Source organism: Fundulus heteroclitus, chromosome 22 (genome assembly GCF_011125445.2).
Source record: "Fundulus heteroclitus isolate FHET01 chromosome 22, MU-UCD_Fhet_4.1, whole genome shotgun sequence".
In the NCBI taxonomy this organism is placed as follows: domain Eukaryota; kingdom Metazoa; phylum Chordata; class Actinopteri; order Cyprinodontiformes; family Fundulidae; genus Fundulus; species Fundulus heteroclitus.
In genome coordinates, this window is record NC_046382.1 from 32,252,550 (window position 1) to 32,269,887 (window position 17,338).

Sequence of the window (17,338 nt, forward strand, 5' to 3'; positions counted from 1 at the left end):
CTGACCTGAGGTCAATGTGCGCTTTAAGAGTGAGAAATGAAGAGAATGTGATCTGTAAAACGCAATTTGAAAACAATGCAATTCATAAAACTCGATCTGAAAAAGAGAAATTTGAAGAAAGAAAGAAAATCAGGATTTTTATTTTTACTGATACATTTTTTAATTTTGAAAAAACAAAATCTGAGAAAACACTAAAGTTATTCTCAAAACCTTTTTTCTTTTTTATTTAGAAGTTTTAATTTCTGGATTGCATTTTTTTCTAATTCCCATTTACAGAACGTGTTCTTTGCTTGCAACAATATTGGAACAAAAGTCACTCCATAGATGTGAAGAGCTTTTCTCTCTCTCTCTCAGCAGTGGTGAGTTTGTGTCCTTACCTACAGCCGCCTCCACATCTTTTAGTCGCCATGCAAAGAGTAACAGGCTTAAAATAAAATAAACGCATCTTTGACTGCAGCAGCACAAAATCACACTAAACATTTTGGAGAAATCTAACCTTTAATTTGACATTTATTCAACAGCAAAATAAACTCCCCAAAAAAACGATTCCTATCAAACAAAGAAGTCCGAACATTTGACCTCATCTTGCTGGTCAAAATTATTCGGGGACATTTTTGATTGATTCAAAATAAAAACAAAACATATTTATAGATTTTTTTTTTAACCTGCTCAGCAGTAACTTTAAAATGGGATGTTTTTAATAAGAGTGTTGTAGTAAAAAGATCTGTAACTCAGTGTAGATCCAGAACATATCTATTTTCTTGATAAATCACGTGTTTAGTCTAATGTAAGCAACCAGAACAGGAAACGGGTCTCTGCAGAGAATATTGTCAGTGTGAGCCCGGTGCTGCCGCAGTAAAAGACACATTTATTTGACCTCTCTCTACGCACCTTTTATTAGGGGTGCCAGTGGACCAGGAATGAGCTGAATGTTCAACAAGTGTCCACTTCCTACCTTGTCCTGTCACATGCGGTGCGACTTTTGTTTTATTGAGTCAGTGTTTGATGCCCTTCTGACATTTTGTTAGAATTAGACAATAGTTTTCTTTGCCACTTTACTACAAACATCACCTACCTGGGAAAAAGCTGCTGGAATTAGTTTTTAATAAGGCGCCGTTGAAACAACACCTAATCACAAAAAGGCCTTTTTTTTTGTTGTTTCTATAAAAAAAAAGCAGAATGAGCTGCCGTCTTTTATGATTTTAGCTCAGAATGTGGCTCCGCGTCATTAGCAGACGCTGAGGGTCCGCCGTTCATCTCCCCATGAGGCGTAGCTCCGACGTTCCTGGACTGTTTCAGACAGATGAAGACTTTTCTCAACGCCTTTGGCTGCTACCGGAGTTACTTTACGGAGACTCGACTTTCCTTCTGAGCCTCTCTTCTGCTTATGGTCTGTGTGTAGACTAGGTTAAAAATTAAAGCAGTGTATTAGTGCTTAGAAACCTCTAACAATAGTGACTTTAGGTACCAGGAAATGTGTTTCTTTCCCTCCCTCTATACTGTACTGTACGCAGATTTTAAATGCCTCGAAGTGCCCACTTTAAATGAGAGAAGGGCATTGATTAAAAAGAGAAAAGGTGCAGTTGTCTAAAAACCTTTTATTTTGCACATCACATCAACAAAGTGACAGATTGCATCCAACTAGGGATATCAGTCTCCCTGATATCAGAAGTGATTGCCTTGCTTGTCTGAACCTATTTTGTCGCCCTTTTTTCCCCCTCTCCTGATGTCCAGAAATGGAAAAAAAAGAAACCTTAGAGGACTGTGAATGCTAGGTACATTTAGGTATATTTTGTAAATGCTCCACATGCCATTGGATCAGTGTTCTTTGTATTTCTTTTTTTTTTTCTTATTTTGTAAAGAAAATCCTTTTTATTTATTTGGTTTTAATATTATGTGGATGTTTTAAGCATTTTATATTTGTTCAATTATCTGCATTCTTACTGTTAATAAAAAAGAGCTATTCACTTGTCCCCCTGCTGGCGTCTCATTGGGTGCAGCGAGCTTTTGTGCGTTTCTGAGGCTTCCTCGTCATCCTTCGCTAAGTGTGTTAGGCTCAGTCAGGTTGGATGTGCAGCTTCAGTAGACTGATGTTTAGATCTTTGCAGACATGTTTTACAGATGTTCTGGCTGCTCCTGAAGCCACGTCTTTGTTATCGTGTCCGAGCATGAATCGTCACTTTTTAGTTGCTGGCACTACCATCTCCATATTTGGCTGCTATCATCTTACCCTCTGTGTGGAAATCAAATCATAAGAGTCTGATTAGGATTGATCAGACTAGAGAGTTTTGTTTCTCCTGGTCTGACAATCTTTAAATGAAGATTGCCCCACATTTAAGCCGGCTGTCATGTTTTTGGTGATGAATGCCTTTTGTCTGGCCCTGAGTGGTCGACCTCCTGGATAGTTCTACTTCCACAAGACGACCCTGAAGCTTCAGCTTAGTTACCACTGGGTCCTTGGTCACCCACTGGCCACGGCCTCCCTCTGCCTGTTTGTGTGCTCCGTTTCCAAATCATCTTCAGTCAACTCAGTTCAAGTACAAAAGTGCATGTAAGCATATTTTCACTGTTGTTCTGTGCCAGTTTGTTAATAATAGAGAATAAAACTATCCTGAAATTGTTTTAAGTTTAAATTTGTAATGTAACAAATGTGCAAAAAAAGTGAAGGGGTGTGAATACTTTGCTGTGGGCCTGTACGCTCGGTTGCATTTCTACTGAACACCATCCTGTGCTTAAGGCAATTAATCACGTCGGCTTAACACGTAAACGAGTCCTGCCGTCCTTTGTGCGGCCTGAATTCTGGTCTACATTTGCATACCCCGCCGTTTGAATCTTTTCAGAAGAAGACCAGCCCAGAGGAAGACCAGCAACAGGAAGTGTTCCCTCTGCTCAGCTCCATTAAGGCCATTTCAGCACGACCGCTTGGCAACAACACAACTCTGCAACCATGACAATTATCTGTCTCCATGTTTCACCACGGGTATAGTTTGGTCAGGGTGACGTTTTACTCGTCTTCCACACGTAGCGTTCTGCATTTAAAGTTCAATTCCAGCCTCTTTTGACTATCTGCGGTATCTGCAGCTCCCACAACCTGAACTCCAAACGTTTAATAAAACCGACCCCAACAGACCGCTGCATCAAAAAAAAAAAAAAAAAAAAAAGACAAGTCTCAAGAGCATCGCTGTGTATTTTATTAACACCACAGAATTCCCACGTTTGTTTCACTGTTCGATTTAACAGGACTGACGTCAGACAACGGACGTAAACACGACGAGGCGACCTGCGCAGAAGGACCAGGGCTAGCCGGGGGGCCATCCCATCGTGCGTCCACCCAGGACGTGGATGTGGATGTGGTAGACAGACTGGCCCCCGTCAGGCCCGTCGTTGATGACGATCCTGTAGCCTTTGGACAGGCCTGCGTCTTGAGCGACCTTCTTTGCAACCAACAGCATGTGGCCCAACAACTGCAAGACCAAAAACACGTGAAGTTCAGCTAAAAGATGAAAACCCTAATGAACGAAGTGGGAATTGTGAATGTGTGGAAGGACTTAAATCCCAGTTCCCAGGGCTTGATTCACTATTCACCAAGCTACAATGTTTAGAGTTCATACTACCAGCCTTAATACACAATGATCAAACAGGTTTTGTTAAACAAAGACCAGCCCAACATAGTATTAGGAGAACATTGCATATCAGAAAGGAGATAAAAACACAAAAAACGGACTCTGATAATATGTTTAGACGCAGAAAAGGCGTTTGATTCGGTGAGATGGTCTTTTCTGTATAAAGTTCTTAAAAACTGTAACCTACACAATATCATTATCAATGCGCTGGCAGCATTATATGATAAACCAAAGGCCCCAATTAAAATCAGTGGAGACCTGACAGACTCTTTTTATCTACATAGAGGAACGAGACAAGGCTCCTCTTCGCCCTATTCATTGAACCTTTGGGCCAGTGGCTTCGACAGAGGCCTGACATAAAGGGAGTAATGACTTCAGACGGAGAGCAGAAATTAGCTCCGTTCCCAGATGATCTTTTTAATACCTTTGACACAAGCTGGTGACTAACGTTGGAAGAATATGGCCAATACTCTGGGTATAAGATTAATATAAATAAAACTCAGATGTTATCATTTCATGTTAGCCCAACAAAAGAACTGAAAAATGAATACAAATGGAAGTGGGGTAGTGATTATATTAAGTATTTGGGGATTAAACTGCACATAGATAATTCTCAGATGTTTGAGGTTAATTATCAGCCACTAGTGTCAAACATAAAATCTGACCTCCATAGATGGAATATAATTCCCTTTTTGAGCTTGAGCTCTAGGATAGAATCAGAATGAATGTTCTCCCACGCATGCTCTTTTATTTTCAGTGCCTCCCACTTAAAATCCTTCCCAAACAATTTCAGGAATAGGTTCATTTCTAGATATCTGTGGGCAGGGGAAAAGAGCTAGGATCAAGTCTAAAACACTACAGCTGAGGAAAGAAAAGGGCAGAATGGGCCTCCCAATGCCTACAGGATTATTCTTATGCCGCCCAGATGAGACGGCCAGTTTGTATCAGTTCAACCTGCACACCAGGCTGGAAGGAAATGGGAGGCAACACTGTGAGGGGTTTTCCAATAATAGGCCCTCCTGGCTGATGGTTTTTAGAAGACCCCCTATTAGACTGTCTGTTTTACCCCTTACAAAGCGTAATTAGAAGATGTAAATTAGAAGACTCATCCAGGATGTTGAGATGGTGTGGCTACGATTGAGATGTTTGAACCCAACAAAAAACAATGACAGATTTAAAAGCTGGTCCCTTAAGGGGCTCACATGCTATAATTAATTTCTCCACAAGGGGTCATGTAGAAGTTTTGAGGCTTTACAATATGAGCATGGTCTAGAAAAAGCTGACTTCTACAGGTACCTTCAAGTCGGACATCATTTTAACCAGAATCTGAAACACGCCTTGAGTGGTAGCAATGTCCAGATTGTACGATGGAAGCTCTTGGAACACGGAACACGGACTACATCAAGAAGAAGTGGGAGGCTGAACTGAACGAGCTGATCTCAGCTGAAACCTGGGAAAACATTTGCCAACTTCATTGGACCTTCACGGCATCAGATGCACGGCGGGAGTTTTGTTGGAAGACCATTGTGAGGTTTTTCCATCACGCCGATCCAGAAAAGACATTTGGGCCGTGGAGATTCACGTTGGAGACTGAGCGGGACTGACGGAGCCACGCATGAGCACATCTAATGGAGCTGCCTGTTACTAGACGCTTCTGGGAGGAAGTATAAAGTCACATAGAACATGTTGTTGGAGTTAAGATTCCTTTTAATTGCACCACTATGTATATGGGTGATGTGCAACAAAAGTTTAATAGAGATGATAGAAAGTTGTTTGGTCTGCTTACGACAGACAGTACAAAGGCTATCAGATGAAAATGGCAGAAAATGTAACCTCCTACCATAGAAGAATGGCTATCGTGCATGAAATTTATCTCATGGAAAAGATCACAATTTCTTTCCGGATACAAAAAGACACATTTGATAGAATTTGGTAAAAATGGTCTGAGTATGTAAATTTCATAAGATTAGACTTCATGTGAAACCACATCCTCCCACCCATTACCCTCATGTTAAGATACAGTAGGGTGTTCGTACCAAGGTATCTGGTTGTCAAGTAAACCTCGCCATTACTTTGTTTTATTTTTATATTTATTTACTTATCTTTACTTTTGCTGTTTCTTTTCTCTAAGTTTTTCCGTTTGTTGGAACGGGCTGTTTGCTTTTGAAATGTTAAACCACCAGTAAAATAAATAAAAAATGTTTTACAATAAATAAATAAATAAATACTGAAGTTAGAGTATGGATGGAAAACTGTGCCACTATTCAAAAGATAGGCTCAACATTTACTTGGGAGATTGTTTAAATAAAACTGCAATAAACACATTAAAACATTTTTTAAAAATTATATATTATTACAATTAAATATTTGTGTGAACTGCCAACAAAAAGTTAATTTCATATATACTTAAATCATTTAGATTTTTCATTATTTCTGTACCATTCTGATGGTTCTTGTGTTACAGCTCATCGTTGCATTCTTTAAACTCACTGTGGCTAGTTAAATTAGCAGCGGATGATTGGTCAGCAGTTTAACTCCAGACCAATCAGCTCATCTACAACTGCGTTAGCCACGCCCACGCACTTTGACGTTCGAGGCTGACAAATAAACCTATGATGTGATGCAACTCATGAATAGGAATTATATTATTACACTGAAATATTAAACAGGCTTTTAATATAAAAAGGAATTCGGATTTTGATTAAACATCCCCATATTTAATTATTTAAAATTGTTCTAAAGTTACTGAAACATTTTACCATTTATTGAAATACATATTTTTAAATATACATAATTAAAAACATTTAAATTTTTGAATTGTGGCGCATCTTGCCCTGTATGGCGTCACACCCGCTTCAAAATATTAATTTGTAAAGGCCTCCCTCTAATGGTCGCAGATCATGTAAAACCCTTCTGCCTTTAGTTTTCATTTATTGGCGCATTCACAATCCCACTTACCGCAGCATCGCTCTCCTCGGCCTGGGACAGCTGAACAATCGGTTTCTTCGGGACGACCAGGATGTGGGTGGGAGCTTGAGGAGCGACATCAGGGAAAGCGATACACTAAAATTAAAAGAGAGAGAGAGAGAGGGGGGGGTGCAAGAGAGAAAAGGTAAGTGAGCATGAAGAGTTTTGGACGATTTATATTTTATTTTTGGATGAAAAATGTTATGGCAGCTTTGAATATGTATACAGAAACTATAGGATGACGCCATCGGGGCATAATCTATGACAGTGAAACGTGCATGGCTGGTTGATCTAGTCAACAATCTACGTCACTCCGGGGTGATCCATGCCTCAGCATGCCCTGACACACACACACACACACACACAAATGTCTGCACCATGGTGTGCTGCTTGCTTTATAACAAATGACCAGATCTGGCTCTCCAGACTGCTGGCAGACCCGATCCCAGTCTGGGTGCAGAGGAAAGCCGACGGGCACCTCGCCAGGATGCAGCGCAGACTGAGCTAAAGTTAAACGAGGACGCACACACCTGCCCGTCCCGCACGCTAATTTAAACCCACCTCATCTCTCCGTCTCTCACACGTCAAACTTTAGCACACTTTAGATGCCTTTTTTTTTTTTTGCAAATTCAACCAGCACACTTTCGTCTCAGCCCGCATTCTGCACGGCTAGCTGACACCAGCCAGGCAGCCCTGAAGTGAAAGCGGGCTGCGGCGGCTCTGAGCTGCAGACAGAATCCTCCCCGCAGGGCCGGTAGAGCCGCATACCTGGTCGTCCTCATGAAGCAGGGTGACGGGGATTTCTTTGCGCACGATTTTCCCGAATATTGTGTCTCCACCCGGCTGGGCAGCCTGCGCTTTCGCCGTTTCATCAGCCATGTTGGCGCAGATGAACCGTAGGCGGGTGGAGCAGGGCCGCTTTTGGTTCGCTGGGAGCACGCTAAGCGCTGATTGGCCACAGAGGAGCGTCGAATCAGAACGTTCGCTGGTTGGTCGACGTTGGGCAGACGCCGGAAGTAGGCAGACAGACAACATGGGGACTCGTTTGAAGGTGAGTGTTGAACAATATTTATATGTAAGGAAATTCTGTTAAGGAAATAGCTTTTTCTTTAAGCCTGTTGGGCTGATTCACAACTATTTAAAGAAAATAATAAATCGCCTAAAAGTGTCCGCAACAATCGTCTGATTTTACAGCTGCCTTGATGTGTCCTGAGTTAACGTTTCTCTGCGTGTACATGCAGGTCCTAAGCGTGTTTAAAAAGCTGCACAGGACAAGAATTGATGTATTCAGAGATGATGAAAAAGCTCTGGCAGGTGAGTTCGCGCAGCAGGGTATGCGTCTGCGTTTAAGCTTTTGTCTTTTTCAGATGATTTGATGCTTTCTCTTGTTTTCTTTTTCCAAAGCTGCGAGGCTAAAGATCAACGAGGAGTTCAAGAAAAACAAAAGGGAAACGTCAGAGGAAAGCATCGAGAAGGTCTGCATCAGAAATTAATTATATGATCTGATTACTTACAGCACAGAAGTGAAATATATCCTCACTGCTGCAAAGATATTATGACACAATGATTAGGTCACTTATAACTTTTATTTATTATCTAGATAAGACAAAATATAGAATAAACTCTGGCTAAATTTATTTTTGTGATATTTCTCTAAATATTATGCATCTTTTCCCAATATTGCTGTTTTTTTTTTTTTTGAGTAACACAAGTACAACAAGCTGATATTATCTGGATAAGCAGATTAAAGGTATCTGCTTAATGAGCCAGCCTGTTGTCAGATACTTAACAGACCTGCTGCTCATAGCATCAGGTGATGACTTTATTTTTCATTCATCCAAACCAACCTCACTCAGTGTGAAAAATAAATTGTCCTCCTTTAAAAAAAAAAAACATACATGAATTAGCTAAGATTAACCATGTCTTTGTGAAAGTAAACATCAGTGTTCACAATTTAACGATGAGAGGAAGACTGGTGTAAAAAAAGGATTTAATGGAGAGTTCAACGCCAGAAACACAGCTGACCAAAAAAGAACAAAAAACAAAAATACCTGTCACAGATTTCCCAAGACTTTTGGCAAAGTATTCTGGGGACTGACAAATGTGAAGCTTTTCGGGAGGTTGACATCCCTGTACATCTGGTACGCTATTAACTGGGCATTCCAGGAAAGGAAATGAAGTGTGATCGTATGCGGTTGCTTTGCTGCTTCAGGAACTGGGCGACTTGCTGTAATTGCTGGAACCATGAAATCTGCTCTTTGTCAGAAAATCCTGAAGGAGAATGTCTGGTCATCAGTTTGGGGCCCTAAATTCAACACTTGGTTGTGCAGGACAACATCTCAAAGCACACCTGCACATCTGCTTCTAGTCCAAACTTGGTTATTCATGCTTGAACACTCTCCAATTTAGTTGAATTAAATTCCTCCACAGCAATGCAAAAGACAGCTACTGCACATGTTGCTGCCAAGAATGGCACAGTCAGCTATCAGGTTTAGGGTGCTATAGCTTTTTCACATCTGGCCACTTTGGCTTAGATAGCTGTTTCCCTCTATGAATGATGTCATCATTAAAAATTGCACTTTGAATTTACTCAGCTTTTCTTTGATAGTAAGTTGTGTTTGATGATCTGAAACATTTAAACATGTAGAGTTTGTTAGGCTTTCCTAATCATTTCTGTTTTATGCTGTTTTTTTTTTAATGTACAGATGATTAAAATGGGCTCAGATGTGGAAACTGTTCTTCGTGAGGCGGTGCTGCAAGTGGAACATGTTGAAGAAAATAAGCTTTGTATGAGATGCTTCTTCTCTTTGCACTGTGTGGTTGCTGTACAACTTATGTCTGACATGTTGACGTGATCCCCCTATTGATTCACCCTATCTCCCGTTTCTCTTGTCTCACAGTGCTTCGACCCAGAGAGGGTCTCCTACTGGAAAATGTACCATATTGTGATGAACCCAGGAAGAATTCGTGATGATCCTCATTTATTAAGTTTATGTATCTGCAAAGAGACATTCATCCATCACTTCCATCTGCAGTTTAATGGATGTAATAACACAATGTTCAAAGTTGTAATGAATGTATTTGGGCAAAAAAACAAAAACTGCCAAAAACTTGATGCCATTATTTTATGTACAGTATTTTAGCAGTTGTTATTAAACTTGTTCTGCTGATGCTTTTGATTGCTTGTAATAAAGCCAAACTGATATAAATTGATATTGCTGTTATTGGAAAATGACATTGCTTGGACTATGTTTCTTTATCTTTTATTTTTACAAACTGTATGAATTACCTTCTAAATAAAATCAAATGTTACTGGTTTGTTAATAATAAAGCTTAAAAGGCTTAAAAATGTGAGATTTATCCATAAAAAAAAAATCCACATCAGGGCAATGAAAGCATGTTTGTGATATTGAAAGGTTATTGGATTTGCAGCATAATGCAAAGAACGGTTAGTATAAAGTTTGTAACATGCACTAACATCAAAAAATACCGACTTGCTATATAGACTGAAATATTATTTAACATAAAACAGTTCAGTGTAGAGCTCTAAAATTGGCATGTTCTAGTCTGTTCTTGACAAATATATCAAGACCTGGATAGGAAGCGAAACGTCTTCAAACTTCGTAAAAAAAAAGTCCAGTTCTTTTTTTATTTTATTATTTATTTATTTATTTATTAGTTTTTTGGAATCTTTTGGGATGTTGAATCCTGCCTTACATGCTCCGGCCCGCCAGGTGGCGGTATACACTTTCAGGTTACTCCAATCCGCCATTTACGCAAACAAAGAAGAAGAAGAAGGACGTTGCTCCGGCAACGCTTGTGGTCCTCCATAGCCGTTGGCCAGCTCTTCAGTTCAATGGCGAGACTAAGGTGAGAATCCCGAAGAGTGCACTTCTCTCTACCATGAAGCTATCGTAGCAACACCAGGCTGTCCCCCTGGAGCTGCCGGAGTCTGTTCTTCTGCTGTGTTTCAGCTCAGAGACGCTGTGGGAGCAGGCGGCGGCGGAGGTCCGGAGTCAGGAGAGCGGAGCCGCAGACTGGGACGGAGGAGAGGCCGTCTGTGAAAGGAGCGTGTTTCTGATGGGGAGCAAGGCTGGGGTCGGTACAGCCCTACGCTCCAACATTTAACTGTTCTCCTGCGTCGACTGGCAGGCTTTATAAGTGTCAGCCAATAAATTCAGTTTGTGTTTTTCAGGGTAAAACGTCCATTCTGCTCAGATGTCTGGAGAGGTGAGTGGTTTGTGTCAACCATCAGCTCCAAATCCAGCTTTGGTGTTCAGGATGCAGACCTGCTACATGCTAGCTAGCTTAGACACACACACACTGCTAAAAAATAAAAATAAAACACAGTAAAATAACGTCCTAGATCTGAATGAAATATTCTTCTTAAATACAAAATCACACAAACATTATCAATTTAAATCAATAACCCCTGGAGGTCTGGATTTGGAGGATAACTCAAAATATAAAGTAGAAAAACACTACAGGAGGATCCAGCTTTGATGTAATGTCCTTAAAACTAGTCAGAATGAGGCTCAGCAGCGTGTGTGGCCTCCACCTGCCTGTATGACCTCCCTATAACACCTGGGCAGCTCCTGATGAGGTGGAGGATGGTCTCCTGAGGATCTCCTCCCAGACCTGGACTAACCCATCCTCCACCTCCTGAAGGTCTGATGCAACGTGGCGTTGGTGGATGGAGCGAGACATGATGTCCCAGATGTGCTCAACTGGATTCAGGTCTGGGGAACAGGCGGACCGGTCCACAGCATCAATGTCTTCGTCTCACAGGAACTGCTGACACACTCCAGCCACATGAGGTCTAGCGTTGTCTGACATTAGGAGGAACCCAGGGCCAACCACACCAGCATGTGGTCTCACTGTGGGTCTGAGGATCTCATCTCTGTACCTCATGGCAGTCAGACTACCTCTGGTAGCTGATGGGGGGCTGATGTACTGGCTTGTCTCCTGGTAGAGCCTCCATGCTCTGGACACTACGCTGACATATAGCAAACCTTCTTCTCACAGCTGGCATTGATGTGCCATCCTGGATGAGCTGCACTACCTGAGCCACTGGGTGGGTTGTAGACTCCGTCTACATATACGTAAATATGAGTCGCCTTCCTTTCTTGTTTTCTGCTAGGGATGAGCCACCAAAGCCAACTCTAGCACTGGAGTATACCTTTGGCAGACGGGCCAGAGGACACAACACGGTAAGGCGACCCCCGCTGGTCCCCTGACACCATCAGACTCTATTAGACTCCTAACTGGCTAAAGAAGCACAGATTTTGACACGACAGCTTAAAACGTGTCCTCTGTCTTCTTAAAAAATAAAACAAAGCACATAAAGTCAGTACTTTGGACAGTATTTTGGTTGACTTTCAGTAATACGACATAATGAGCTCTGTCTTCAGAGTTTACTCATTTCACTGTGGCTACGTGTGACTAGAACATAAACACGGACGCTGATGTAAAACTGAGTTGGAACTAAACTTAGACGTTCAAACTACAGTGCAACAGAGAGTCTTTCTCTAGTTTTAAAGTTTATTATGATAGAAATGAAAGGGGATTTAGAATAGAATAGACTTTCAGTCAGAATACTGAAACTGACTGTTGTTTTGTTATTTAAAAATCTGGTTTTCCTTTTAAAAGGCTTCGTCTCACTGGTGGTCATTTTTGTAAAGGGATGGTATAAAATTAGCATGATGTTGTAGGCTAGAAGCCGTATGAGCCTATATAGGTATGAAACTGGATCTCATCTTATGGTTTCCTCTCGTAGCCCAAAGACATAGCCCACCTGTGGGAGCTGGGCGGAGGAACGTCCCTTTCAGACCTCATCCAGATTCCCATCACTCTCGTCAGTATACGGTAGATCACTTATTCCTGTCTACCTAACGCTTTAAACCAAAGCTCCGTGAGGGCCAAGCAGCAGCAGCCTGCTCCTTACAGGCCACAGAGGGAGATGCTGTGTGTCTTTTCTCAGGTCGCTCTCTGTCGTGCTCGTGCTGGACCTGTCTAAGCCTGACGCTCTGTGGGGAACCATGGAGAAGCTTCTGCACGCCACACGAGCTCAGGTGGAAAACGTCTTTGCTCAGGCGCAGCAAGCGCAGAGGTCCAGACCTGGAGCCAAAGCGCAGACGGCCGCTCCCTCAGCAGCTCGGGTCTTACCGAAGGACTACCCAGTATGACCGGAGATCAGTGATGGCTTCTCCGTTTCATTCGTTCGGTCTTTGTACATTTAATGCAGACATTTAACTGGTTCTTTCATCAGGACCGAGAGCTGATCAGCCCGTTTCCCGTTCCTCTGCTCATCATGGGCAGCAAATATGACATCTTTCAGGTAAGCCAGCCAACTTGCTGTTAGCTGTGCGGACTTTCAACAGTAGGTCTTATTTTTAGATCTATTAGAGTAACGACTGCAACCACGCACCATAGCTGCAACAATAACTGTAATAACTTATGTGCAATATGCTATTTAAACAAGGTGCTACAATCCGTGCATTAAGCCTGTGCAATAATCCTGTATAAACTGTATAAACGGTGCAATAAGCCTGTGCAATAGTCCTGTATAAACTGTATAATAACATATGTGCAATAACATATTTATACATAGGAGTGTACAGAATTGTATATTGTATATAGCTGTATAACTGTATCTAACTGATTCTACTTACCTACTTTGACACCTTCTTCTGAGTTTTGACTATTGAGCCGATGGGACAAGTGAATTTCTCCACTGTGAGATCAATAAAGCTTATCTTATCTTACTGTGTTCATATTGGTCAGTCTGACCTCCTGGTGAATCATATGCAGTCTGGCCTAATTCGTGTGGCTGATTTAAGGTCTTTTGGTTCCTTTTGCAGGACTTTGACTCTGACAAGAAGAAAGTGATCAGTAAGACCCTTCGTTTTCTTGCCCACTATTACGCAGCCTCTCTGATCGTAAGTGAACCTCAGCATCTTGTGCATCCATCAGCATGACTTCGGGACTTTTGTTTCTGTCTGTTATTAAATCGTTTTTCTTCCTGTTTTTCTTTTTTTTTCTTTCTCCCTGATCTTTTCATTAGTTTACTAGCATTAAATCAGAGAGCCTCATGTCTAAAACCAAGAGCTTCTTCTCCCATCTGGCGTTTGGTCTGGACAGAGGGTGAGCAACAAATGAGTTTCCTCATTTAAGACGGATTCTGTGTGTTTTAGGACTGTGTGACACTGTGCGATATGAGGAAGTGTCTTTTCCCTGTTTTCATTCTTCTAAGTAACCCTGTTTACCAGCCTCCAATCAATTATCAAAAGTTCAGAAACTTTTCAACATCTGATGTAGCAGTTTTGATGCGTCTGTGATTAGGATCAGTTTTTGTTCAGACTCTGTGGTAGTTTTGGATCTGGGATTTAGTATTTCTCTGTCTGCTGCTATGTACCTGGAAGCAGAGAACATCAGAGCAACATGATCTGAGTCCAGTTGTCTTTTCTTTTTCTTTTATTGTATTTGCATTCAGGAAAACTGTGTCCTGTGACCCAGGGAAACCTCTCATCGTTCCAGCTGGCTCTGACTCTTTCAGGCAAATAGGTGAGCACAGCACCACCTGCTGGCCAAACGAGGCATTCACACAAGCTTCCGTGAAAAAGAAACACTACACGTTAAGATTGCTGCAAATGAAATTAACCCCTTGAACGTTTTACATTTGTCACATAACAACCACAAACATCAGTGGAATTTCAGGCTTTGATTTTTATTTTTATTATTTTGGAGAAGTTTAAAAAAGGTTTGGGGTATAAAGCAATATCACCTTTAAACTTAAAGAGAGAGTATGTCACAACTTCAAACCTATCAAGAAATGGCTGCACAGCTTAAGCGACATACCGGGCAAGGAAAGCCATAATCAGAGCAGCAGCCAAGAATACCCTGGTGACTCTGGAGGAGCTGCAACAACAATCCACAGCTCAGGTTGGAGAATTCATCTGTGGGAAAACTGTCAATCATGGAGTTTAAGTTTCAAGAGCAGCACTTAAGGGAAAAATAACATCAGAGCGAACACACCACCCCCATGGGGAGCAGCTAGTGCGGGACGCATAATAATTTGAATTAACAATAATAAAGGCTTGAAAACGTAAATTATATACTGTGACCTGAGTTACTGAAATAACAGAACATTTTAATTATATTCCAGTTCATACAGATGGACCTGTACTTTTGCAAGGCACTGTTAAGCTTGTTTTCATGAACAGGATTATGGGACATTGTGTTTTAGGCTCGCCTCCCACCACTGACGTGGACATAGCGACTCTACATGCAAAAAACCCAAAGGATCTGTGGAAGAAAGTGTACGAGCGAGTGTTTCCCAGCGAGGTAGCAGCACACTGTACTGTTTCAGCTCCTATCAGAAACACAACGGCTTTCATCACGTTGGAGGAACCCTGTTTTCACAGAGCCCCGGTGAGCAGCGGGAGCTGAAGGATCCGAGCAAAGACCCACAGTACAGCGAGCCTCAGATCGATGCGATGAGAGCTCAAAAGGATCAGGTAACACTTTCGCCACTTACTGGTTCTTCATGATAAAAAAGGTATCATTACTGCTATAAAACAGCTAATAAGACTGATGTTAGTCAATGCAGACCCAATTGTAGGGTCTGCATTGAGTCATATGTTGGCAGTGTTTGATTTATTGCTTTATTTTGAGCCATATAAAAATAAGAGAAAATAAATTCATGTTATAACCCATACTGGGTAAAAAGGGAACCAAAGTAAAAACCAAATATGTGCAATAAACGCACATGCAGTAAAAACAAGGCATTGTCTAAATCAACCAGTTAATAATTTTTTACATAATACTGTATTTATACACAAATAAGAAACATTTAGCTCGAAATGGAGTGGGAAGAACGTGGTTGGCACTTTAATTTAAGATTTGGTAAATCATGTTACGTACAGAAATGTTTTTTTACCTTTTTGTTCATGATGCATGTCCTTGTCAATACCCCTGACGTCACTAATTTCATCACCGTATAAATATTTTCTCTATACATAATTATTATATGCTAGTGTTTGTGTCAGTCTGTGCTTATCAGACGTTTCTGCTCCCCTAGCTTTGCTGTGTGTCCCCAAACTTTGTCAAGAAACACAAGTATCAATAAATATTATGAGCATTTATATAAAACATTACAAGATAGGTATTAAATAATGTTAGTTTTATAAAGAGGATGCTTAGATAGCATCTTATATTTGTGTTAGATGAGTGCTCCGATACCTGGGCTTTTTTATGGCTTTCAATGGTTATTAAAGGTTTTTTTGTGTCTTTTCTGGTTTCTGTTGAGTCGCCTCGACGTAGGAGATGAGTTTTGTGTTTACAATGAGCTCAAGATGTTCTAAGCAGCGTTTCTTTCGTTTGTAGAGCGCGCTACTTTATACAAAATATGTCCATGCTGAGTTAGAGAATTAATCGCATCTATAGGGTCCAGCTTCTGAGCGTTAAACATTATATAACTCCTGCTGGAGGTTAAATGCAGGTTTAAGCTTTAAGATGTTTTTGAAGCGTTTCTTATATGAAAAATAATTAAAAATACAAAAAAAAACTATAACTAAAAATACTAAATTTAAAATAAAAAACCTGACAATTTGCTTAAGAAAAAACAAACACGTGTGTCATCCCCTTACTATGGTATGCAACACATTATTAACAGTTTAACAGTTTAACATAGTGAGGCGCACTGGAAAAATATTTGTTGAACGTTTATACTCCACGGATTATGGTTCCCTATGTGTAAATCAGCTCCAGATCACATTGGTGTATTAATTATAGATGGCCTTACAGAGAGTGTCTCACTCTCCAGGTTAGCCTCAACAAGACTTGGAGCTCGTCCCTCGGCTACACATCACGCCACCTGTCAATGCCCTACAGTAACCCTGTGCCCCGCAGTAGCCTGTCAGTAACAGCGTCTCCTTCATGGGGTCATTAAAATAGCTGGAATAATATCCTATAGTTGTAAAACCCCGCCGTTATCTGTCCATCTTCTCAAAGCGCCACGGTTCCACTGTGGCTGTTGAACTAGGGTAACCTGCATGAGTCCCACCGTGTTATCTCTGAACCGATAGCAGCTCATTAGTTTCTGGAGCTGCTCCGTGACGTCACTGTAGCAAGGGACCAGAACAAGAGCCATACCAGCCTTACTTCACTAAAGTCCAGAGAGCAACAATAACAGAGCCACCGTGCTGCTGCTTTAATTAAATCTGCCACGGTGTGGTGTTAGTCGAATTAAAATGTTCAAAAAATGTACAAAATTAGAAAAACTTTTAGTCAGATTAATAAAAATCTGTTTTAGATTTTTTTTATCGTTTCATTTAATTGAGCAAATCACATGTTGACAGTGTAAACAATATGTTTTATTTTACATTATAGTGGGAAAATAAGGAATAAATATGATTTTAAATCATCCTTACTCCATAGTTTCTTCCCAAATAAAAATGCTTTATGTCTTTAATTTTTTTTGTCTGGATGTTTTTCAGGAGTTGGAGCAGTATAAAAGAAATGCTGCAAAGTCATGGAAAGAACTGGAGCTGGAGACATAAGAACTTTATTACACACATACAACACATCATTATGTACATATATCAAACATTTAGCTGTATTTAATTTTTTTTACGTTTTTTTTTTTCTCTCTGTAAATTATGCATTATTGGTTAAACGACCAAATGAATTCTTTAATCTACTGCTAATAAAATGTGTTCTTCTACAAACAAGTTGCAATAAGTTTCTGT

The 17,338-nt window shown here is 40.8% G+C and overlaps 3 protein-coding genes across 3 annotated transcripts; 2 read left to right on the plus strand and 1 right to left on the minus strand.

The window, feature by feature from the left end:
* Nucleotides 1-3,276: 3,276 nt before the first annotated feature.
* hint1 (histidine triad nucleotide binding protein 1) lies at nt 3,277-7,497 on the minus strand. The gene is made up of 3 exons (XM_012859446.3): nt 7,359-7,497; nt 6,582-6,686; nt 3,277-3,464 (listed from the first exon to the last, which is right to left on the minus strand). Exons 1-3 carry the CDS (start codon nt 7,467-7,469, stop codon nt 3,300-3,302), a joined length of 381 nt encoding a protein of 126 aa, XP_012714900.1. The 5' UTR covers nt 7,470-7,497; the 3' UTR covers nt 3,277-3,299.
* Nucleotides 7,457-9,801, plus strand: lyrm7 (LYR motif containing 7). Its single transcript, XM_012859447.3, has 5 exons — nt 7,457-7,641; nt 7,832-7,904; nt 7,995-8,065; nt 9,296-9,377; nt 9,491-9,801. Exons 1-5 carry the CDS (start codon nt 7,468-7,470, stop codon nt 9,559-9,561), a joined length of 471 nt encoding a protein of 156 aa, XP_012714901.3. The 5' UTR covers nt 7,457-7,467; the 3' UTR covers nt 9,562-9,801.
* Nucleotides 9,802-10,377: 576 nt separating this feature from the next.
* dync2li1 (dynein, cytoplasmic 2, light intermediate chain 1) lies at nt 10,378-17,312 on the plus strand. Its single transcript, XM_012864990.3, has 13 exons — nt 10,378-10,460; nt 10,565-10,688; nt 10,786-10,820; nt 11,731-11,800; nt 12,367-12,455; nt 12,571-12,769; nt 12,859-12,927; nt 13,451-13,528; nt 13,654-13,733; nt 14,083-14,153; nt 14,836-14,933; nt 15,014-15,106; nt 17,087-17,312. Exons 1-13 carry the CDS (start codon nt 10,447-10,449, stop codon nt 17,147-17,149), a joined length of 1,083 nt encoding a protein of 360 aa, XP_012720444.2. The 5' UTR covers nt 10,378-10,446; the 3' UTR covers nt 17,150-17,312.
* Nucleotides 17,313-17,338: the final 26 nt, after the last annotated feature.